This window comes from Primulina eburnea, chromosome 9 (genome assembly GCF_022965805.1).
Source record: "Primulina eburnea isolate SZY01 chromosome 9, ASM2296580v1, whole genome shotgun sequence".
NCBI lineage: Eukaryota > Viridiplantae > Streptophyta > Magnoliopsida > Lamiales > Gesneriaceae > Primulina > Primulina eburnea.
This window is the reverse complement of record NC_133109.1, coordinates 17,615,645-17,641,686: the sequence shown is the minus strand read 5'-3', so window position 1 is coordinate 17,641,686 and position 26,042 is coordinate 17,615,645. Positions and strand designations below refer to the sequence as shown.

Genomic DNA, 26,042 nt, shown 5'->3' with positions numbered 1-26,042 from the left:
CCGCTCGAGCGCGAATGCTTACCTCGGGATAATATTTCCCGAGAGGTTGGCGCTCGAGCGGTATTTTTGTACCGACCGAGCGCGAACGCATACCTATAGAAAATTAACTCCAGAGAGGTTCGCGCTCGAGCGGTAGTTTTCTACCGCTCGAGCGCGACTGCTTTTTAAGTCGCGAATCCCTTTTCCCCTTTCATTTTTGCGCGCCCCTACCCCCAAAATCCCTAACTCTCCCTCGCTCTCTCCTTCAATTTTTGTGTGCAGGTGGTCGATTTCTTCCCCAAACCTCGGCAAGGCGAATCTTCTTCGTAGGAACACACGCCTAGTCCATCAATCGGTTTTTTTTCTCCGGCCATCGTCTTCCCCTTCAACTCTTCCAACACAATGGCCCCCAAGAAGCAAAAAGGTAACCCCGGCTCCTCCTCTTCATCCTCATTTGATAGGACACGTTTTGTTAGTATGGAGGCTAGGGCTCGATACGAGCATGCCAAAATTCACCGCAACCCAATAGCCGAGAGGGGAGTCCGGCGACAGTTAGAGGACAGATACTTGGATATTATTGTTGATTTGGAATGGCGTGGATGGGAACAATACGGTGATCAACCTAAGGCAGGTGGTAGTCTCAGTGGTTTGCGAATTCTATGCCAATGCGGCGGAGGGGAGAAATGGTGTGGTTTTTGTGAGGGGTCGCCATGAACCATATGACTCGGTCACAATCAACGCACTGTTCGAGATAGCGGAAGTGGACGACTCCCAATTCCAGGCATTAGTCACCGACCCGAATTACGACACTATTCTCGCTACGTTGTGCCATCCGGGCGCGATGTGGAAACCATTGGGCGGCTCGCCTAGCTGTTTTCACGAAAAATATTTGAAAGCCGGAGTTGCACTTTGGTATCTATTTGTGGCTCGGAGAATGATGCCGGTCTCGCACAAGAGCGAGGTACAGAAAGAGAGAGCGGTGCTACTGTATGCTTTGACCGAAGGATACAATATCAATGTGGGAAGACTGATAAATTCGCAAATCACACTAAGCACCCACAACAGTCATGTCGGTTTGTTCTTTCCCACCATTATCTCTGAGTTGTGTGCTAGAGCGGGAGTCGTATTTCGCGATGATGAGGAGTGGTTGCAGCCCATGAAGCCTATTTGTGTCGAAGACCTCCAGCGGAAACGAGCTAAGCGAATCAGTGAATTTCCCCCTCGGGAGGAGGACGCCGGTGGATCTAGCACTGCCATCTCACGCCGCCGCCCACGACAACCCTGCAGGCGAACTCAGAATGACAAGATGGATGAAAATCTCGCGTTCCAAGCGCATCAGAGTCAGTTCAACTCCTATGTCGCGGACCATTTATCGCACATTGACTCCATGATGCGCACTTTGCTTGTGCACGGGGGCGTTGACCCGTCGACCGTTCCACCGACTCCGCTACCTCCTCCCCCATTCCAGTTCCAGTATGATTATTCTCAGCATGGGGAGGCCGCAGGAGTGCCACCGCCGGAGTATGATGAGGAGGATGCTTGATCAGGGGAGTTTACTGTTTCCTCTACTTCACACTTTTATTTCTTTGCCGTTTTCTGTTTTTCTTTCTTATCATTGTTTCAGTCTAGCATGTTTATTAGCTTATGTTATTAGTCTGCATTTGTGTTTGCATTTTTGTGTTTTGAGTCTTTGTGCACTGGGGACATTGCACACGTCTAGTATGAGGGGGTCGTTGTACGTCTTCTTATTTGTTTGCATTCGTCTGTGTCTTGCATGTTTGCATTCGTCTGTGTCTTGCATGAGTAGCAGTGATGGTGACATTAGTGAATTGGTAGCCGAGGATGATTGTGGGGTGAATGAACTGCATGTTACTTAGTTTTATCACACGTCATGAATACCCCAGTGAAATGAAATGTTTATTGTATATGCGTACATTGTGGGTATTATTAGTAGTGTACACGATAGTCGAGTTTAAGATTCTGTGGGAGGAACTGGAATGACATGAGATGCAAGTCGAACTTGAATGAATTTTGTTGACAGTTGCGACCGACCAGTGACATGAAATAGCGTAGATCATTTGAACCCACCGGAATAACTTTCGTCCCAATTGTGCATAACACCTCAAGAGTTATCCCCAAGCCAACTAAACAAACATTCCATATACTCAAAATTTAGGGAGTACACTTGAGAAAATTATGCACCAAAAAAAAAAGAAAAAAAATGAGTATTACAACAAGAGTGTTGTAAATGAAAAAAAGGTATGTAAGGTGTGGGGGAGCCAAAAAAAAGGGATGAAATCCTATCCCAAGGCTAAATAGATGGAGAAGTAAGGCGTTGAGGAATGTCAGATAAAAATTCTGACAAGGGCATAATGAAAATGATCAGTGTACGTCCCATCTTCTTTAGCCGTTCGAAACCTCATAATATTGACTCCCAAATTCCTGGTGTACAACCTTGAAATTTTGCCTCTTTGTGTTCACTCGTTGGTCACGACTAGAAACAGAACTCGGGATAGGGAAACTTGCATTGAACTGTTAATTTGGTGACTCGCATGATTTGCAAATGAAACTGTCTGAAGCACACACGACCACACTTTCTGGTAAATTCAAAATGTTATAAGGTGTTTTAAAAGGGGTATTGATGAATGTTGGGGTTTGGCTAAGGGGATGTGGTTTAAACACCCGCTGAGGCAGGAGATACCGGTTCGCTACTTCACCATCATTTTAGTTGTTTCGGTACCCTCACCTTTGTGTTTGTTTCGTGTTTGATTGCAGTCTATAACCTATTTTACTTGAGGGCAAGCAAAAGGTTAGTATGAGGGGGTTGATATGTGTCGTTTTTACGTGTTTTATTGTATTAATTTTAGTTGTGTTTGCATTGTGCATGCATGCATTTCATTTACATTCTGTTCATTTTAGAGTAATCAATTGCATATTATCATATCTCACTATTGGGTGATTAATTGGCAGGAAACACGACCGGAAGAACCAAAATCGGAGCCAAGTGCCAAGTCAAGACAAAAAGGGCAGAGGAGTTGGCGCTCGGGCGGTGAAATTGTACCGCCCGAGCGCGAGGAGAGAAATGCCGAAGCATCTCGACAGAAAGGTCGGCGCTCGGGCGGTAATTTTCTACCGCCCGAGCGCGAGAGATGTTTTACAATGCTCAAGTACAGAAGAGTCGGCGCTCGAGCGGTAGTTTTCTACCGCCCGAGCGCGAAGGCCGCACTTCCCAATGAGATTTACAGAAGGTGTGGCGCTCGAGCGGTACTTTTCTACCGCCCGAGCGCCACCTATTTTTGGAAAAATTTCATGCTCGATTTCTTACCTTATTTTGGAAGAAGAATGCTATGGTAAGTATTGGGGGGTCGACTTTCAGAGGTATTCAGACTTCGTTTTTCAGCCGTCACAAGTTTGGAGAGCATTTTTGCGCTTGGATCGAAGATTTGAAGTTTTTCGGGCGTCGTTCTTCGCGTTTTTCGTCACTCCTAGTATTTCTTATTTAGTTTTCACATTTGAATTTTGTTTTGTTTATTTTCAGTCATGAATTTTACTAGCTAACTTTATTATTTGTTGGGATAAAAGGGGATCCTACCCCGAACGTTGATTTAACTTAAATGATATTTCGATTGTGCGTTATTCTTGATATTACTACTGTTTACTGTGTCATTAAAGCGTAGCTAACTTTAACGAAGTTTTCGTATCACGAGTGAGATCGAGAGAATAACGAGTGATAGGATCGAGTAGTATAATTCGCGGATCTACAATTTACATAGATATATGAAATTGGATACGTGCCGATAGTCATAGTCCTTCAGGTCGAAAATTAAGGGATTTCATAGATCGAAATGCGATTCGCTCTTGATAAATAATTAAAGATATTTAATTACTTCATTGAGTAGAATTAGTTTGGCATAGCTCGAGAGAGTGTGTTCAATAGATTAGGAAATCCTTTCGGAAGCGTAGATCACGATCGAACGAATTAATTAATTAACGAGGGGTAGGTGAACCGAGATTCCCAACAAATCCATTTTTCATTGACTTTTACTCAACCATTTTAGACATCATATCTCATTACTTGATTTTGAATTTTTTATTTGCATTCTTATTTGATTTTAGTAGTAATAAAACAATCAAATCACTTTTCGTTGCTAAATGTTCAATAACTGAAAATAACAATTGTAAAACACAGTCTTCAGTGGAACGATACTCGTACTCACGTACACTATATTATAACTTGACATCGTGCACTTGCGATTAATTTTGAGCATACAAAATCATATTTTTATTGGGGATTTTACTGTGCAAGTTTTGCTCGATCAACAACACGAAAGTGTTCTGAAAAACTGAGGGAATTGTGCCTCTAATATAAGCTGATAACACTTTGAAGTGTTCCCTCAAATCTGAGCTGGTTGCTTCTGATAAGTTGATATGAGTTGAGCATGCGCTATTTCTTCCACACACTTATTTTTCTCTCTCGCTATTATGTTCTCACTTGTTGTTTTGTTGATATCTTGATCTTGTATGTATAGGGGCAGTGTAACCGTACATCGTGACTCATAAAATATGTTTGCAATTTGAATTCGTTCCTCGAAATTTGTGTCTTGTCTTTTTTGATATCCATACTGGAACGTCTCGACTTTAAACTCTACTGCAACGTTCATTATTGTCCTTTGATTGGACAGTTTTTTTATACCCTTGTGCAAAGCTGGACTCTACTTAGATAAGCTTGTCTTGTATTAGAAATTGATCGGCTCCTAACTGATGCTCTGAACTATTCAGTAGAACTGATCTTGAGTTGGTCTGGTGAAATCAGTTGGCTAGTTAGCTGAACTGATTTCACTGATCCAGTTGAACTTTTCAGTTGGGCTCTTTATCAGCTGGCCGGGCTTCTAAAGGTCTTCTTCCGAACTACTTATTAGTTGAACAATCAGTTGAACTGGTCTTTGATATTTCATTTAGACTGGTTCAGTTTGGGCAATCAGTTGGCACTTTCAGTTTGCGTCTCAATAACCCCAGTTTTGGCTTGGTAACTGATCAATTCGAAGCTTGATCAGTTTCTGCTTTCTGCACGCTTAGGTAAATTCATTAGAAACAAAACAACAAGTTTTGTTAACATCAAAATCAAGATTGCGAACATGAAATGTTACAACAAAATAGACGTAAAGAGTGCGTTTTTAAATGTGATTTTAAATGAGGAAGCATATGTAAGTCAACCAAAAGGATTTGAAAATCTAAATCACATGGACAATGTTTAAAAGTTGAAGAAGGCACTCTATGGACGGAAACAAGCTCTACGAGCATGGTATGGTAGATTGTCTGACTATTTGATAAACTTGGGCTTTAAACGAGGTGAAGTTTATAAAACTCTCTTTATTCAAAAATTGAAGCATGCTATTATTATTTGTCAAGTTTATGATATTATCTTTGGTGTTTCATTATAGAAAGTTGTTGATAACTTTGTTGAATGCATGTCATCGGAATTTGATATGAGCATGGTAGGAGAGTTGAATTTCTTCCTTGGATTGCAAATCAAACAACTGCATGATGGTATATTTTTGTGTCAATCCAAGTATGCCAAGAAGTTGATCAAGAAATTTTCAAATGAAAATGCCACACATAAGAACTCCCATGGGGTCTAGTGAGAAACTGTCCAGAGACGATGTTGCCGATGGTATTGACAAAACACTCTAGCGCAACATCATTGGTTGTATTTTTTTATCTAGCTGTTTGTCGCACCGACATCATGTTTAGTGTCTGTCTGTGTGTCAGGTACCAAGAAAATCCTAAAATATCACATTTAAAAGTTAACTTATTCTACAATACATAGCAGATACACTTGATTTAGGATTATGATACACGCAAAAGACCAACACAAATTCGGTAGAATTTTCTGATGTTGACTGGGCTAGTGACCTAGATGTTAGGAAGAGTACAACTGGAGGAATTTTTTTTTTTGTACCTAGGGAACAATCTTGTGTCATTGTACAATAGGAAGAAAATTGTGTGTCCCTATCCACTACTGAGTCTGAATATGTGACAGCTAGTAGTTGTTGCTCACAACTTGTGTGGATCATCCAAATGATTGAGGACTATGGCCTTCACAATGATACCATGATCATCTATTGTGACAATTCTAGTGTCATTGATATTTCTAGAAATCCATTTCAACAGTTTCAAAAAAAACACATTGACATAAGTCACTACTTTATTCGACATTTGATTGAAAAATGTATAATTTGGATGGATTTTATTGGAACTGAGAACCACCTGACAGATATATTCACAAAACTCTTAGATTTTGAGCGATTTTCCAACCTATAGCAGTCTCTCAGCTTGTGTGCACAATGATCACTCATGAGTGTTGTTGTGGTGTTACAACACCTGTGACAACACCAAGCATGCATGATCTTTAATAAGATGCTAGACATATTGCATATTCACATTCATCCTGTTTTTATGTAAAGTCTGAACAGTGACAGCAAATTCTGAAATGCACTCTCTGCAAAGCGTCGAACTTCCAATCAAATATTGAAGAGTGATTTATGCTCAATCCAAGCTATCAAGTAGTTGAGGATGTTCATGAAAATCATGGCTTGTCCAATGTAAAAAAGTGACTTGGAAAATGTGAGCAAAAAGGAAAAAAACGGAAAAATGGGAATAACAATATAGCTTAGAAGAAAGTAAAAAAGCTACCTATAGGAGTCCATTGAAGATTATTCTTCCAGTGTGGGAGCTACAACTTCTAAGACATAAAAGTGATGGAAAAGGTTACCTAGAGGAGTCCATTGAAGACCGTCCTTCTAGTTCGGGAGCTGCCATTACTAATTCAATAGAAATTTTACGAAATATTGACTCAAACTCAGAGCTATTGCTAGGAGGTGTTGCCAACACCAAGTTCAAACACGCTAGAAATTTTTCACTGCTTGATTTCTATAGCATTTCATGCATCTTGCTTTTTTTCGTGAACTAATCATAGTTAGCAAAGTATCAGCTTTCACTCCACAACATTTGAAGACACCTTGATTTTTTGTATTTTCAATTTATGTGGTTTTGTATAAATCAATGGGCTATGTTCGATGTGGCGTTACAACCAGATTAACATCTGAGATTAAAATTGCAATCTAATTTACCGTTGGATGAGCCGAGTTTATTCCAGAAAATTATAATGTTGCAGTGCTGATTGTTCTGAAATGAAGAAATAAATCGGTGTGATTTATTTTTTTTACCATTAGAGTAAGAGTATATACGGGCTGTTACCATTGAATCCGTAATACACCACTGTTAATTGCTCCTACTTGTACTCTCAAATCTGTTTTGCTCTCAGTGATTTACCAGTGCAATACCGTGTGTAATTGTTGGTATTATTCATGGTTTTCTCACAGATTTATCATATGGCTGGAACCATTTACGACCCTCATGAAATTCGAATCAAAATGGATTCCAGTCACGGTGTTTCACCCTGTGTGATAACACCACCTGCAGAACACCTCATTGACAGTTGACTGTTATTGTTGCAGTTGCAGAAGACTCAATTCCTCTTTAAATCATCGCTCTAGGCGAACCAGGAAACGAGATCGATGTTGATAATACACCAAATTTTGAAGAGTTGAACCGGCTTTCCCTGTTACTCCAAACCCAGACTCTCAAAGAGGCAGACAGGGTATGAACCTGAATCTATGCCATTCAAGAAATTTTGAGCCACCTCATCCACTTCAAATCTTCTGGACCTTGATTTCTCATCTAAAGATTACTCATATGATGAAGATTTCAAATTCATCACAAGACCAAAACCTACTGTTGCAACAAAGAGCACATTAATTTCCTCTCCTGCTGTTCAATCACCGCCCACTGCTGAGCCAAAGGATGTTTCGGGTCCTAATGATCCTAGTTACTCCTCTTATGGTGTAAAATCACTGGTTGAGTTCCTTTCTGGCCTAAAAGAGGAAAGAACGGAGAATAAAATTGTGACACCCTCGACCGGTTTTAATAAAATAACAGCGAATTTAAAATTTTCTTCAAAATGGAGGAAGGATTCAAAATACATTTCATATGTAATCAAAAGTATACACATGATCAATAAAATGATACAACAAAAAGCAAAATATCATTCTTGTGATCATGTCCAAAATGCTAGCAAAAGATCTTCTTCCTTCCATCTCTATATGCATATGACTCCGGCCCACAATCAACGTCCCGGCCCGTCGCACTTATCTACATCACATGAAATAACTGAAATGAGTATAAAACTTAGCAAGTGGAACACTTACATAGCAATGGATACATATCATACTCTGTAAAACATAGCTTTGAAATCAATATATACCATCAACTCTTGAAACATGAATAACATAGCAATAAGATGGTATTTCTCTTTTCTCTGTTGGATTGATATCTATATAGTATCTCTGTCTCTGTACCTATATCCCATCGATATAAATCGATAAATCTGAGGGATATAAGCCTATGGTCGTTGATCAACTAATTGCATGCAATCTCTGACGATGTATCTATCAATCCAATAAATCATTTAAACTCTCTCTTTGGCATTTTATCAAACACTTTGAAGACTCTTTTCTCTTGTATTCCCTTTTTCTCAATTGAGACATAAAATGCCTCCATAATATACAACAAAGTGTATCAATATATAACATGAATCAAATGAAGGGAATAGCACATTAAAACCATTGAAACACCATACATATAATATCATGTGAGCACAAGCAATGAAATTCCACTTACAACCAATAAAACCCTTGAATATATCTCTTGGTATACAACCTACAACAATAAACCATGTATTGTACTATCAAAATCTCAATAATCACAAACTCATATCAATTAATCCATAAAATAAACACCATCACTAAACCCATGATTACTCCCAACACCAAAACCAAGAATAAACTAAACCAAAAGCTTACCTTAGCTTCCTTGAACCCAAAATAACCTTGCTCTCAACACAAAAATCCACCAAGATGCAAGAATCAAAGGAAGGAAATGAAAGGAAAAGGAACCCTAGCTTCTTTGCTCTGAAGAAACCGAGAGAATTGGAAAGAAATGAGAGAAAAGTGAGCAACTCATCCATTTATCTCACTTAAAACCGAAAAACACGCTTCTACTGTTCATCGACGCAGGTGCGCTGACTTTCCGACCGCGGGTGCGCTATGCCCTCGGCAACTCCTCCAAAAATCCACAATTGACGACCGCGGGTGCGCTCCATCATGGACCGCGGGTGCGCTCTAGTCTCGGCTCGAACACCACAGGTGCGCTACACCTTGCACCGCGGGTGCGCTGAGGCTACTAGAAAACAACTAAAATTCTGATGCATGAGACCACGGGTGCGGTGCCTTCTCGACCGCGGGTGCGGTCACCTCTGCAATCAACAACCAACTCTACGCAACAAAGATCGAATCGCAACGCTGATACAATACAACTACACATCAACTAATATCAACAACACCACAAAACAATTATAACCAACAATACTATAACCCATAAACACAACTCTTACATCACACTATACTAAATCTTAACCAAATAGTCAATAATCATACGAAATCTTAAACCGTACCGTTCATCAGACTTGGCTATTACAAAAATCTCCTCTGATGACGACAAACCTAATGAGGAGATGATGCGAAAGTTTGATGACCATCAACCAGAATCATCTGACAGTTCCTCAACTAAATCAAACTTCGAGACAGAAGAACATGATGATGAGTTTGAAGAAATTTTTGGAAATAAAGATGAATCTAGTGATGATGGTGCTAGTGTTGCTGCTGATGTTGAGTCCAATGTTGTCAACATCGATGACAATATTGACTCTGTGTACTATGATGTGAGTCATTCCTTCTCTGAGAAGTTCTACTATGAATCTATTTTAGTCTTATGACCTCTCTATGCGAATAGAGAATTTATCGAAGGAGGAATATTGATATGAAGGCTTATGGTCAACATAATTTGAAGACCTTTTTCAAAAATCGAGGGATGTTTGCTACGGTTAGAACTGCGATCCCATACTCCAGAAGACCAGTTCTGGAGTTCTACTGAAATCTCATATCAAGCATAGGAGATGATCGGTCGGTAAAATTTGGGAGAGTTTTTCTACAAGATAATATTTTCAATTTCTCTCCTAATGTGATCAATGCCTTCTATAATACCCCATAGGATGAGGAGAATGAGTTCACCGCAGACATTAATGACATCACCTATGTTCTCATGGGTGGGCTGATCACACAATTCCCAAGTCATCCAAAGCATCTCTCTGTAGCGAGTCTGACCTCCTTCTATTCTGTCCTGCATAAGAGTCTATTTGTACCTGTAGTCCCTCCTCCAATACAACTGTGGTTACCAAGACACAAGCCCTTGTCTTATTTACTATTGGTGCGGGAGGTCCATTCAATTTTGGGAAACTGGTGTTCAAGACCGTTCTGTAATTCGCCGAGGGTGGATTGAAATCAACTAGGTTGCCATTTCTATCCCTGATCTATGGGATTCTGGAATCTTAGGGATTCGTCAAGGAGATTGATGAATCTCTCTCTGATATGAGAGAACCCTCAAGATCTCTCCAGCTTACTTCAAAGGGAATAGGAAACTGGATCTTTATTTGTCTACGAATGGTGTTGCCCCTGATGTTTGCAACATGGCATCCTCGTCCACTCCGACCCCTGATGGAATTTTCATGCTATCTACCTCTCATTTACAGGCTCAGATTGATTTTGGCCTGTAGCAGATCCAAAAATCCAAAGAACTCATCGCCTACTATGAAGAACAAGTTGCTTAGTACAAATTAATTTTTGAGGTTGGCGTACATTCTGGCCAAAAAGGTGGAGTCGAACAAAAAATAAAATGAAAATGGATAATGCTGAAGCTAGAGCTGACGAGCTCAAGGATACAGATGAAGATCAAGAATAGATAAAGATGATCTGTAGTCTGTAGTGCTATTTTGTGTATGATGATTTAATGCGGGTGTAACATTTTTTAGCATTCCTCTGTTAGCATTCTAGTGATATGAATTTTTGGTTTTTCTTCTTATGTCTTCAAGTGTTCTAGGTTCATGATGACAACACCATTATCACAACACCATGCTAACATATCTAAATCAGGGGAAGATGAACTTTAACTCAGAGTGTAATGCCCGAAAATTTAATCCTAGTAATCTGTAATTATTGATATATAATTTGATATGATTATGAAAGGATTAATCGGGACACGAAAATAAGACTACATGTGAAATTTGAGAAAGTTGGGCAGAGAGTGTGGCACCCGAGCGGTGGTTTTTGACCGCCCGAGCGCCAATGTTCAACAGGAAAAATGTTCGGGCAGAAGATGTGGCGCCCGGGCGGTAGTTTTTGACCGCCTGAGCGCCAAGTGCGTGACAAGCCAAGCGTTGGAACAGAGGATGTCGCGCTCGAGCGGTAATTTATCACCGCCCGAGCGCGAGACATGCAAACAGAAATTGAAGGGAATTTCTGGAAAATCGAAGGGAATTTCTGGAAAACAGACATACGTATATATATATATATATATATACGTATACGTTTAAAAATCTGGAAAAACAAGAAATCGAAGGGAATTCTGGGGAAATTGGTTCTTAAATCTTAGACTCGCGATTGTGCAAAATCCGTCCGTCTGATTTTAAATCCGACTTCAGTACTGAGCTCCTATCAACGTAGGCTACAACTGGACGTAAGTTTTACTACATTTTGACATGCTTTGAAATTATGCTATTGTCATGAATTGAATGGAATTCAGATATGATGTGCTTGATATGTTAGACATCGTAGAATCGAAGTCAGATTAAGAAACGGACTGATTATGGAATGATTATGAATTTTCTGGGGTATATTGAGTTTTACCAAATAGATTTGAATTACGGTTGGATTACAGATTATATTGGATATGAGTTATGATTTGTAATTGAGGTCTGTTGATTTGGTATTGATGGGGATACTGAGATTGTATCGTTATGCCGTCGATTTTCAATTAAATCCAGATTAATCAGATTGTTAGTAATTTGAAAGGTATATTGATATGAGATTATAGGTATTGCCATTATCAGATTGAGGAATTGACAGAGTTTGGATTCCAGACCGAAACTGCAACGAAAGGTATAAGTCAATGTGTATCGGGACATCGACTCAAGTAGGATGTACTTGAGTTTCCCTAAATCACATACTTATTATTTGTTTATCATTGTGTTTAATGATTTGATTTAAATGCTTGTTCTATGGAGTTATAGGAGCATGCATTAGACGAGTAATCTTGTGACAGAAGTACCTGATAGTGGCAGGTAACCACGGGTACATTGCACGATGTCACAAGATATGGTGATAGACCATAGTCTATGACGGATGCGTTTGGACACTGGATGTTTGGTTATATCGACTTGGATAGAACTGGATTCTTTTCTATTACTGTTTGTCGATATAGGAATTCCACATCTGGACACCGGGATCCCTAGGCTAGGATTGAGTCTAGTCTGAATCGTGGAGTCACGAGTATTGTCGACAGATTGATATTGTTTACATTTCTGATTTTGATATGTATTACTGTTATCTGTTTCATGCTTTGTATTGAACATATGACTGCATGTTCTTTGATTTACACTGAGATTTATTCTCACCGGAGTTATCCGGCTGTTGTCTTGTTTGTATGTGTACATGACAACAGGTGGGACAGGTTCAGGGTCCAGGAGATGAGGAGAGATCGTGATTAGAGTGGAGGCTCCGGACTTGGATTAGATATAGGGTCGAACACTTGGTATTAGATGTTTAAACCTTAGTTAAATAAATGTTTGTGGTACAGGACTTGTACTTTTATTTTATACTGAGTTGTATATTAGTTTGATTTCACTACGTTCTGCATTTTTTTAAGAAAAAAAATTAGACCCTGTTTTATAATTGATTAATTAGTCCCAATGACGATTAGGATTATGATTATGATTAGCGTCCGGGTCCCCACAACAGGTGGTATCAGAGCCGATAGATTCTTGAGATTGAGATAGAAGCTAGTGAACGGGGTAGAATGTTTTTTCTTTCCTTGCTTTTGATTGCTAGCATGATTTACTGCTTTATAGTACATGTTTATTTGTTTATCTGATTTGATTTGAAAACATGTGTTATTGAGAATGAATCAGAGCCGATTCTGGATCAGCAGTAAGATGATCGGAGGAGGACTGAAATAGAACTTTGGTTTGGGGTTGCTAATCCTTTTGATTTCAGATATGCCTCCGAGAAGAGTACCGGATCAGGGTAGTACATCGAACCCTCCCATGGACGTTACAGCCACACACATGGAGACACTTTTGAAAAGATTTCAGTCTTTCCATCCACTTACTCTGAAAGGAACCGAAAATTCAGTGGATTGTGAAAGTTGGCTGGATGATATTGAAATGATGTTTGATTCGTTGGAATATACTGATGAGAAGAGGGTGAAACTGATAGGACACCAATTGCATGACATTGCCAAGAACTGGTGGATCAACACAAAAAGGGCATTGGAACACCGAGGTACGATTATTACCTGGAGTGTATTTAGAACTGAATTCTATCAGAGGTTCTTTCCAGTGTCATACAGGAAGGACAAGGGAGCCGAGTTTGCGAACTTGAGACAGGGCCAACTTAACATCGAGGAATACGTAGCCAAGTTCTCTTCCCTATTGCGCTTTGCTCCACATGTGGCGGATCATGACGAGGCTGTGGCGGATCAGTTCATTAATGGCCTGAATCCGGAAATATTTACGTTGGTGAACACGGGAAGACCGAACAACTTTACCGATGCTTTGAATAGAGCCAAAGGAGCCGAAGCCGGTCTGATGAGACAGAGAGGAGCTTCGTTTATGCTTCCAGCACCGGGATTACAGCAACCACCTCCTCAATTTGAAGGTGGCAGCAGTAGTGGCGGAAAGAAGGACTTCTTGAAGACGAGAGGAAAGCAGTTCAAGAAGTCAGGGAGCAGTTCTTCTAGTTCTGGGAGTCCTCGACAGAGCCAGAGCTATACTGGACCTATTTGCAATACTTGTGGAGAGAAGCATCCCACTGAGCAGTGCCGAGGAGTGTTTGGCAGCTGCCGTATTTGCAAGCAACAGGGACACTTTGCTCGAGTGTGTCCCCAGAGAGGTGCCCAGGGATTCTAGGCAGCTGAGTCATCTGGATCAGCGGCTCAGGCAGGTAGACGACCATCTGCTATTCATTCTTTTCAGACAGCACCGTCTACCCAGTCACAGCAAAGGCCAGGAGGAAGCTAGACAGTGAGCCAGCCTCCGAGACAGCAGGCCCGAGTGTTTGCTCTGACCGAGGAGCAGGTACAGGATGCACCTGATGACGTTGTAGCAGGTAACTGTTTTATTTTTGGTTATCCTGCGTACGTGTTGATTGATACCGGTGCATCACATACTTTTATGTGTGAGAGGTTTGCATTGAGTCATGCGTTACCTATTGAGTCGTTATCTGCGGTAGTGTCTGTTTCTTCCCCGTTAGGGACAGGTTTGATATCAGTGAAGTCTGTGAAATCTTGTACACTGCAGTATGATGGGCATAAGATTGAGTTGGACTGTATTGTGCTTGGGATATATGACTTCGATTGTATTATCGGTATTGATACACTGACCAAGTACAGGGCTACAGTCGATTGTTTCCACAAGATAGTGAGATTCAGACCTGAGATGGCTGAGGAGTGGAAATTTTACGGTAAGGGTTCTCGAGCCAGAATTCCTTTGATATCTGCAATGAATATGACACGATTATTGCAGAAAGGAGCGAATGGATTCCTGGTATATTCAGTTGATTTACTGAAATTGAGCCCATCATTGGCGGACTGGCCGGTGGTGTGTGAGTTTGCTGATGTCTTTCCGGATGAGATTCCTGGATTGCCTCCGATTCGAGAAATAGACTTCAGCATCGAGTTGATGCCAGGAATAGTTCCGATCTCGAGGGCTCCTTACAGGATGACACCGATCGAATTAAAAGAATTGAAAGAACAGTTGGAGGATTTACTGGCCAAGGGGTATATTAGACCGAGTGTTTCTCATTGGGGTGCTCCAGTACTGTTCGTGAGAAAGAAGGATGGGTCGATGAGACTTTGTATAGATTACCGGCAACTGAACAAGGCAACGGTAAAGAATAAATATCCATTTCCTCGTATTGATGATTTATTTGATCAATTGCAGGGTTCTTCGGTGTATTCCAAGATCGATTTGAGATCTGGATACCATCAATTGAGAGTCAGGGACTCTGATATCTCTAAGACTGCATTCAGAACCAGGTATGGACACTATGAATTTATTGTCATGCCATTTGGTTTGACGAATGCACCAGCGGTATTTATGGGGTTGATGAACCGCGTCTTTCATAAATATTTGGATGATTTTGTTATCATATTCATTGATGATATATTGATTTATTCAAAGAATATGATTGAACATGCTAATCATCTGAGGATTGTGTTGCGAACTTTGAGGACGGAGAAATTGTATGCTAAACTGTTGAAATGCGAGTTCTGGTTGAAACAGGTGATATTTCTAGGACATATTATATCAGGAGACGGGATATCTGTTGATCCCAGCAAGGTTGAGGCAGTGATTTCTTGGCCAAGACCGACGTCTGTACCAGAGATTCGCAGCTTTATGGGTTTGGCAGGATATTATCGCCGATTCATTAAAGATTTCTCGAGCATTGCCAAACCGATTACGCAGTTGACTCAGAAAAATGCTCCATTTGTTTGGTCTGAGGAATGTGAGACCAGTTTCCTCGAATTGAAAAAGAGATTAACCAGTGCACCGGTGTTGACTATCCCTTCAGGTACTGGTGATTTTGTTGTATATTGTGATGCATCTCACCGAGGATTGGGTTTTGTTTTGATGCAGCGAGGGCATGCGATCGCTTATGCCTCAAGACAACTGAAACCCCATGAATCTCGATATCCAATTCATGATCTTGAATTGGCAGCCATAGTCTTTGCGTTGAAAATATGGCGACACTATCTGTATGGTGAGAAGTTCGAGATTTATTCTGATCATAAAAGTTTTAAATATCTCTTTTCACAGTCAGAATTGAATATGAGACAGCGGAGATGGCTGGATTTATTGAAAGATTTTGATTGTGAAATCAAATACTATCCGGGGAAATCTAATGCAGCAGCAGATGCACTAAGTCGAAAGGTATGTTCTCTATCCTAATTGACTATGAGAGTCTCGAATTTTATTGAGGACTGCTGTTTGTTTGGATTAGTATTTGAGACAGATAAGAGACCGATGAGATTATATACTATTCAAGCGGAACCAGAGCTGATTGTAAGAATTAAAGCGGCTCAGAAAGGTGATCAGAATATACAGAGGTCGATTGCTATGATTAGAGCTAGACATCGATCGAAATATCAGGTTCAAACTGGTATTTTGTATGTGAATAATCGTCTTGTGGTGCCGAATGTTTCGAATTTGAGACAGCAGATACTGATTGAAGCGCACAACAGTCGATATAGCATTCATCCTGGTGGCAGGAAAATTTATAATGATTTGAAGACACAGTATTGGTGGAAACAAATGAAAGCGTACATTGCTACATTTGTATCAAAGTGTCTCAATTGCCAACAGGTGAAAGCTGAGAGGAAGAAACCAGGAGGATTGTTACAGAGTTTGTCTATTCCTGAATGGAAATGGGATCACATTTCCATAGATTTTGTGACACAATTACCGAGATCCTCCCGAGGTTATGATGCGATTTGGGTCGTGATTGATCGATTGACCAAATCAGCATGCTTTGTTCCATACAAGATGACGTACAGATATGACCAGATGGCGGATATTTACGTCAAGGAAGTGGTAAGACTGCACGGAGTGCCAAAATCGATTGTTTCAGATCGGGATCCTCGGTTTACTTCGCACTTCTGGCAGAGTTTGCAGCAAGCTCTTGGTACGAAGTTACATCTAAGTAACGCATATCATTCACAGACTGACAGACAGTCAGAACGAACGATTCAGACATTGGAAGATATGTTGAGAGCTGTAGTGCTTGATTTCAGCACTAATTGGCAAGATGCATTGCCACTTTGCGAGTTTTCGTACAACAACAGCTATCAAACGAGTATTGAAATGGCACCATTTGAAGCGTTGTACGGAAAGAAGTGTCGATCGCCTCTTTATTGGGATGATATCTCTGAAGTTCCTGAGACTGGACCTGATATGATCAGAGATATGACTGAAAAAGTGAAATTGATTCAGAAGAAAATGAAGGCAGCCCAGGACAGACAAGCCAAATATGCCAACCTTCGACGTAGACCGTTGGTATTTGTAGCAGGAGACCGAGTGTTCCTGAAAATTTCACCTTTCAGGGGTGTTGTCCGATTTGTAAAGAAAGGGAAGTTGTCTCCACGATACGTCGGTCCTTATGAGATTCTCGAGAAGATAGGAGATCGTGCCTATCGACTAGCATTGCCGCCTTCGTTATGTCAAGTGTATATATATATATATATATATATATATATATATATATATATATATATATATATATTTATATATATATACATATACGTTTAAAAATCTGGAAAAACAAGAAATCGAAGGAATTCTGGGGAAATTGGTTCTTAAATCTTAGACTCGCGATTGTGCAAAATCTGTCCGTCTGATTTTAAATCCGACTTCAGTACTGAGCTCCTATCAACGTAGGCTACAACTGGACGTAAGTTTTACTACATTTTGACATGCTTTGAAATTATGCTATTGTCAGAATTGAATGGAATTCAGATATGATGTGCTTGATATGTTAGACATCGTAGAATCGAAGTCAGATTAAGAAACAGACTGATTATGGAATGATTATGAATTTTCTGGGGTATATTGAGTTTTACCAAATAGATTTGAATTACGGTTGGATTACAGATTATATTGGATATGAGTTATGATTTGTAATTGAGGTCTGTTGATTTGGTATTGATGGGGATACTGAGATTGTATCGTTATGCCGTCGATTTTCAATTAAATCCAGATTAATCAGATTGTTAGTAATTTGAACGGTATATTGATATGAGATTATTGGTATTGCCATTATCAGATTGAGGGATTGACAGAGTTTGGATTCCAGACCGAAACTGCAACGAAAGGTATAAGTCAATGTGTATCGGGACATCGACTCAAGTAGGATGTACTTGAGTTTCCCTAAATCACATACTTATTATTTGTTTATCATTGTGTTTAATGATTTGATTTAAATGCTTGTTCTATGGAGTTATAGGAGCATGCATTAGACGAGTAATCTTGTGACAGAAGTACCTGATAGTGGCAGGTAACCACGGGTACATTGCACGATGTCACAAGATATGGTGATAGACCATAGTCTATGACGGATGCGTCTGGACACTGGATGTTTGGTTTTATCGACTTGGATAGAACTGGAGTCTTTTCTATTACTGTTTGTCGATATAGGAATGCCACATCTGGACACCGGGATCCCTAGGCTAGGATTGAGTCTAGTCTGAATCGTGGAGTCACGAGTTTGTCGACAGATTGATATTGTTTTTATTTCTGATTTTGATATGTATTACTGTTATCTGTTTCATGCTTTGTATTGAACATATGACTGCATGTTCTTTGATTTACACTGGGATTTATTCTCACCGGAGTTATCCGGCTGTTGTCTTGTTTGTATGTGTACATGACAACAGGTGGGACAGGTTCAGGGTCCAGGAGATGAGGAGAGATCGTGATTAGAGTGGAGGCTCCGGACTTGGATTAGATATAGGGTCGAACACTTGATATTAGATGTTTAAACCTTAGTTAAATAAATGTTTGTGGTACAGGACTTGTACTTTTATTTTATACTGAGTTGTATATTAGTTTGATTTCACTACGTTCCGCATTTTTTTTAAAAAAAAATTAGACCCTGTTTTATAATTGATTAATTAGTCCCAATGACGATTAGGATTATGATTATGATTAGCGTCCGGGTCCCCACACAGAGGGAGATAAAGTCTAATTCAGTGGAAGCTTAACTAAATGCAGAGATAATGAAGATCATGGTTTTTGGATGTTTTGTTCAGAAAGACAAAAAGAAGGAGATTGAAAAGAATAAATTAGTATATAATTATTTTACTATATTAATAATATCAATTTAGAGTTTTACCTTTCTAGACTTTGACATTTGATTTATGTTATCTCCAAATATTATATGATTTGTTTTTAATTTGTTATTTATCCCTAGATATCAAATATTTGATTAAAAGAGTTTATTTCTAATGGAAATCTTGTTTCAATATATTTTAAGACTCTTTTATGGAATAAACTCTAGGTCAAGTAAAGGGTATAAATAAAGAGAACTTGGAATGCCGCGATGTGGCTTTTGTTGAGAAAATAAAATACATAGAGCTGAACACATTTGATCAGAAGGTTGTTCGTGATCGGTTGATTATTTTGTTGTGTTGTTGATCTGTGTTGAAGGTACTCGGAGAACAACTTGTGTGGAGTGTTGGTTGAGAGTTCTTGGCGGTTTTCGTTTTATGCAACACAATATTTGCATATGTGAGTTTATTGGGTTATTTTAGATGAACTTTATTTCCTTGGGTTGTCAAGGAATATAATTTTGATACATGTCAATAGCATTGGTTTTTGTAAATGATTTACAAGTTTTCTAGTGATTATTTTGCCCTGAGTCATTGTACAAATATTTATATTTGTACATAATTTCATCTGGCTTACTCTGGTTATTAAAGTTTGTGTGTTTGATAAATAATACCTTTCACTGCATGTTGTGAATAAGTGTTGACAACATCGACACACAACACTATAATCTGAAACGCACAGTTTATTGTTTCTGCACTTTTATGTTACATAAACCCCTTTAAGCTCCAATAGCCAAATTATTGTCCTCAACAGAAGTCTGTTTGACAATATAACAAGCCTCCTCTGTACTCCTAAAACAACAAAGAAGATCAACGAGACAAGAATAATTTTCATGGTTTGTGAGGCCCAATAACTAAAATGGCCCAGCCCATTTCATTTAAATATATAAACCCAAACCCAATTGATAAAAGGTATGAGATCGCTCTAATCCAGAAAAGAAGCTTTCCCCAGCCTTGCATCCTGTCGTTTTCTCTCTTCTTCTGCTGTCTTCGCGTAGCATCTCCAGCGGCCAGATTTTTGTGCAGCAGCTTAGCAAATCTTCTTCCTCCAACCTATTAGCTACTTTCCTGTCATGAATCGAAAGTTATCGAGCTCGATCGTTTCGATTTCCAGCAGCTGTGCGTGAGCTTCGATTTGGTTCTAGGTAAGGTTTTTGGCTTCAATTCGTAGTTGTGTTTTGGTGGATTAGTTTGTAGAGTGAAGTATTAATTTTTCCCTAAATTCCAGCTAGGTTTCCGGCGTGAACAGTGTTTCCGGCGACATTTCCGGCGAACCATCTTCGCGAGATTACCGTTGTGTTTTAGCCTCGATTCTTGAGGTATTAAGTTCGAAATTTCAGATTCTTCATGGGTTTAGGCGCTGCCGGAATTTGAGTTTTTATCCGAGGCGATTTAAATTGTTTTGTCAGTTAGAATGCTATATATTGATGTATATAGTGAATTTATATTGTAGGTTGTATCATTGGACGAGTTTATCCTATAGTCCTTAAGAATCTGTGGTATTGTAAGTTGAAGTTGAGGTACGCTCAAACCTATATCTTTATGACGCTTATATTCGCGTGTAATAATATTCGGTGAATGTTGTTTGCTATTATGTGCATTGAATGTTTATTTTTGATGCATTCATGCATTAATTATGTTGGCATAACATATTGAGCCTTGACTCCTTTGACGGCTATTTATGTTGATTCTGTTGAGATTATATTGAGTCATCAGAGGGACGAGTGGGTTAGGATTAGCCACATTCCCAGATGACAGCTAGGGCCGAGCGACTTAGCTACTCGCATTCCCGATGCTACGTGCATGGACGAGCAGGCGATTTGATGCTGCATTCCTGGCACGGGTGGCCACTGTTACTGTTGATGATGCTATTCGTTTGGACTCCATTTGGTATCCATTATTCCGTTGTTACCATTCATGCATCACATAGCATTGCATTTACTTGATATTATTACATGTCTTTTATTTACGTCATGATTTTACTGGTTTGTCGTACTGGGGTCCGACCCCTGTTTTCTTTTGATTTTGTGGTTGTTTTTGATGCCATAGCAGGTCATTCCAGGGGTTTTGACGCGTCTGGTGGAGCGTCAGCGAGTGGAACCCAGTAGTCAGTCGGTTTGTGTCAGAGTTCCCAGATATTTATATATTATACTGGTTTGATACATTTGCCAGGGAGATGCCCTGTGTAGCTGTATGGTGATGTCTTTATGTGGTTTGGATTTTATTTGTGGTTTGTTGTGTCTAGTCCTGGCCAGTGCGGCTGTAGGATGTTTGTGTGGTTGATTGTGAACTTGATGATATTTTCGAGCGTATATTATTGTTGTTGTGTTTTGAGATTTTTGGGATGTCCTACTTACGGGAAGGTCATGCCGAAATTTCTGTAGGCCCAAATTAACGTTTTAAACTCGTTTTCGCTGTTTACACCATTTAATCCTTGTTGTGTGGTAATTAAATATTAATTAAGTGCACGGGCCCTGACAGTTTTGGTATCAGAGCGTAACTGGGATACGCTCGAATTAGAGTCTAGGACACTCGAGTTTAGGCACAAATAAAATGATTGTGCATGTGCTTGATTATTTGCTCTTACTTGCTTTTATGTTTTGAATTAATCGTATCAGCATGACTAGAGCGTATTAGTTTAAGTTTATGCTTTTATACTCAACCGATTATTTTGTTTCTGCTTGTGGATTAAATACCTGTGTCTTGTAGATGGCACCTGGGCGGAAGAGTATAAAAGGAAAGGAAGTTGTTCAGGAGTCTGAAGCTCCTAACGTGAGAGGACTGAACGAGACTGACTGGGGAAGACGAGGTCGTCGTCCTCGGGGTGAAGCACGAAATGTTAATGTTGACCGTGAAGTGGATCAGTTGACGAGAGGAATGGGTGAAATGGAATTAGTGATATCTCGATTTCAGAATATGCGTCCTCCTCGATTCTTTGGGAATGAAGATGGCGAGAAAGCTATAGCGTGGCTAAAGAGTATGAAGCGTTTGTTCAATATGTTGGAGTGCACCCCTGATTTGCAGCTTAAGTTGGCCATTTGTCAATTAAAGGACCGAGCTCAGTTGTGGTGGGAAACTACTGAGGAAGCTTTGAAGGAATCGGGTGAAAGAGTTACTTGGGATGTGTTTTGTGCTCAGTTTGCTCGAGAGTATTCACCGCCTTCTTATTATTCGGCCAAGGAAGCTTAGTTTAATAGATTGACTCAGGGAAATATGACTGTTGTGGAGTATGCCTCTCAATTCTCAGCGCTTCTTTCCTATATTCCTCATGTTGCTAGCAGTGATCGGAACAAGCTATCGCATTTTATGCAAGGATTGAATCGAACCATTTGCACTTTGGTAGTAGCTGGAGCACCTGTTAATTATGCCGATGCTGTTGAGAAAGCCAAGAATGTGGAGGCGAGTCTACTTTTGGCAGAACCACAGTCAGTTCATCCAGGTTTTCCTCAGAGTTTCGGAGGCAATGTGCCGTTGCCAGTGGGGGCACCACTATACCCATCTTTATTGCCGTATCAGCCTTCGCAGCCTTAACAGCAACCAAAGCAACAAAGCTTTAAGGCCAAAGGAAAACAATTCAAGAGACAGACTCGTAGCAGTTCTTCTAGTTCCGGCAGTCAGCGTGGAAGCTCAGTTGGGTCCCCAGGTGGAGTATTTTGTGATCGTTGTGGTGGTAAGCATTTCAGTACTCAGTGTACGGGAGTTCAAGGATCTTGTAATATCTGTGGGCAAGTTGGACATTATGCTAGAGTATGTCCGAATGCAGCAAGACAACAATCTCAGCAACCTCAGTTTGGTCAAGGTTTTAGAGGACAAGCAACTAGGCCTTTTGTTCCGACTCAGTCTTTTCAGCAATCTAGTTATCCTCAGCCTAGAGGTCCGGTTCAGCAACGTTTCCCAGGGCCACAGCAGGCTCGAGTTCATGCTTTAACCCATGATCAAGTTCAAGATGCACCGGGTGGAGTTATTGCAGGTATCTGCCTTATTTTTAATCATCCTGCTCGTATACTGATAGACACAGGAGCATCTCATTCATTTGTATCTGTTGTATTTGTTGATGAGCATGAGATTGCTACTACTCCGTTGATAGATACTGTGTCAGTTTCTACTCCTGCCGGTGTATGTTTGATGTCTCATGAGATAATTCTGAATTGTGTGATTAGATTCGATGACAATATTATGATTACTAATCTCATCAAGCTAGATATGTCTGACTTCGACTGTATTCTGGGAATGGATACTCTGTCTAATTATCGAGCTACCGTTGATTGTTTCCATGGAGTCGTCAGATTCAGACCGTATTATGGCAGTAAATGGAATTTTTACGGTAGTGATTCAGAATCACGTATTCCATTAGTGTCAGCAATGGAAATGTTCAGACTTTTGTCAACAGGAAATGAAGGATTCATGATCTATACAGTTGATGCGACTCAGGGAAAAAGATTCGAAGTTTCTGATATTCCTGTTGTCAAGGAATTCCCCGATGTATTTCCTGATGAAATTCCTGGATTTCCACCCCAGAGGGAAATTGATTTTAGCATTGAGTTGGTGTCCGGGACAAATCCTATTTCGAGAGCACCATACCGTTTGGCTCCAGCGGAATTAAAAGAACTCAAAGAGCAATTACAGGACTTACTGGAAAAAGGCTATATTAGACCAAGCATGTCACCTTGGGGAGCTCCAGTATTGTTTGTCAAGAAGAAAGACGGAACGTTGAGAATGTGCATTGATTATAGGCAATTGAACAAAGCTACTGTGAAGAATAAATATCCTCTGCCGCGTATCGATGATTTGTTTGATCAGTTGCAAGATACGTCAGTTTATTCAAAGATTGATCTTCGTTCTGGCTACCATCAGCTCCGAGTTCGAGAGGAAGATGTGCCGATGACAGCATTTCGAACGCGTTATGGGCATTATGAATTTCTAGTTATGCCTTTTGGATTGACTAATGCTCCTGCAGTTTTTATGGATTTGATGAATCGCGTTTTTCGAGAATTTATAGACAGATTTGTTATTGTCTTCATAGATGACATTCTGATTTATTCGAAAACAAGGAAGGAGCATCGAGAACATTTAAGGTTAGTCCTCCAGACACTCAGAGCAGCGCAATTGTATGCAAAATTTTCTAAATGTGAATTCTGGCTGGACAGAGTAGTATTTCTGGGTCATGTTATATCAGCTCAAGGAGTATCAGTGGATCCTAGTAAGGTGGAAGCTGTTATCAATTGGCCAACACCGACGAATATTCCCGATATTCGCAGTTTCTTGGGATTGGCAGGATATTATAGGCGTTTCATTGAAGGATTTTCTATTATAGCAAGGCCTATGACTCAATTAACGCAAAAAGATCGACGTTTTGTGTGGACTGATGAATGTGAGTCGAGTTTTCAGACTTTGAAGGAAAAGTTGACAACAGCTCCAGTGCTAGCTTTACCATCAGGCTCAGGTGGATATGTTGTTTGTTCAGATGCATCTCTAAATGGACTTGGATGTGTTCTAATGCAAAATGGGCGAGTGATTGCATATGCTTCTCGTCAGTTGAAGCCGCATGAGACCCGATATCCAGTGCATGATTTAGATTTGGCTGCCATTGTGTTTGCATTGAAGTTATGGCGTCATTATTTGTACGGTGAGCAGTTTGTGATTTATTCGGATCACAAGAGTCTTAAATATCTTTTCTCGCAGCCTGACTTGAACATGAGACAACGTCGATGGATGGAGTTACTTAAAGACTTTGACTGTGAGATTCAGTATCAACCAGGTCGAATGAATCTTGTTGCAGATGCTCTCAGCAGGAAAGTTCAGAATGCTATGCTGACATCTTTGACTATCTCTAAAATTCACGAGCACTTGGGAACTTCAGGATGGACTTATCAGATCAGTGGAGACTACTTTATAGTGTCATCTATTCAAGTCGAGCCACAGATTTTGTCCAGAATCAAAGCAGCACAGAAGACCGATCCGCACATTCATAGATTGAAAGAATTGTCTCGAGCAGGTCAGACAGAAAAGTTTAGTGTTGCTTCAGATGGTAGTCTGCGCTTTAATGGTAGACTTGTGGTTCCAAATTTGATAGATCTGAAAGAAGCCATACTAAAGGAAGCATAGTCGGCACAGTATTCACCCAGGAATTCGAAAGATGTATCATACCTTGAGAGCTCATTATTGGTGGGAAGGTATGAAGAAAGATATCTCTCATTTTGTGGCTAAATGTTTAACGTGTCAACAAGTTAAAGCCGAGAGAATGAGACCTGGTGGAATGTTGCATAGTCTTGAAGTGCCACAGTGGAACTGGGAGCACATTGCTATGGATTTTGTGACTCATTTGCCTCGTTCAAATCGTGGTTGTGATGCGATTTGGGTGATTGTTGATAGATTATCTAAATCAGCTCATTTTATTCCGTATGATCGTACTTGTACTTATATGAAAATGGCGAAATTGTACATTGATCATATAGTGAGATTGCATGGTGTGCCAGTAACCATAGTATCTGATCGTGATCCAAGATTTGCTTCGAAGTTTTGGGGAAGTCTGCAATGAGCTTTGGGTTCAAAGTTGGCTATGAGCACTGCCTATCATCCACAGACGGATGGTCAGTCAGAAAGAACCATCCAGACTCTAGAGGATATGTTACGAGCAGCAGTGATGGATTTCAAAGGTGGTTGGCAAGAATCATTGTCTTTGGTTGAATTCTCTTACAATAATAGTTTTCAGGCAACAATCGGTATGGCACCATTTGAAGCTTTGTATGGAAGAAAGTGCAGATCGCCGATATGTTGGGAAGATGTAGGAGAAAGACAGATGTCAAAACCAGAATTTATTCAAGAAATGAAAGATAAAGTTGAATTGATCAAGAAAAGGATGAAAGCAGCCCAGGATCGTCAAGCCAGTTATGCTAATAAAAGGCGTAGACCTTTAGAATTCCAAGTGGGCGATTATGTTTTCTTGAAAGTGT

General features: G+C 40.0%; 1 protein-coding gene and 1 long non-coding RNA gene across 2 annotated transcripts; both read left to right on the top strand.

Annotated features, from left to right (window-relative positions):
• Positions 1 to 20,030: 20,030 nt before the first annotated feature.
• Positions 20,031 to 22,263, top strand: LOC140841314 (uncharacterized). The gene is made up of 4 exons (XR_012120128.1): positions 20,031 to 20,234; positions 20,318 to 20,408; positions 20,543 to 20,609; positions 21,142 to 22,263. It is a non-coding gene; the product is annotated as an uncharacterized lncRNA (long non-coding RNA).
• A 39-nt stretch (positions 22,264 to 22,302) lies between these two features.
• Positions 22,303 to 25,194, top strand: LOC140840771 (uncharacterized). Its single transcript, XM_073207936.1, has 4 exons — positions 22,303 to 22,566; positions 22,624 to 23,769; positions 24,478 to 24,678; positions 24,772 to 25,194. Exons 1-4 carry the CDS (start codon positions 22,303 to 22,305, stop codon positions 25,192 to 25,194), a joined length of 2,034 nt encoding a protein of 677 aa, XP_073064037.1.
• Positions 25,195 to 26,042: the final 848 nt, after the last annotated feature.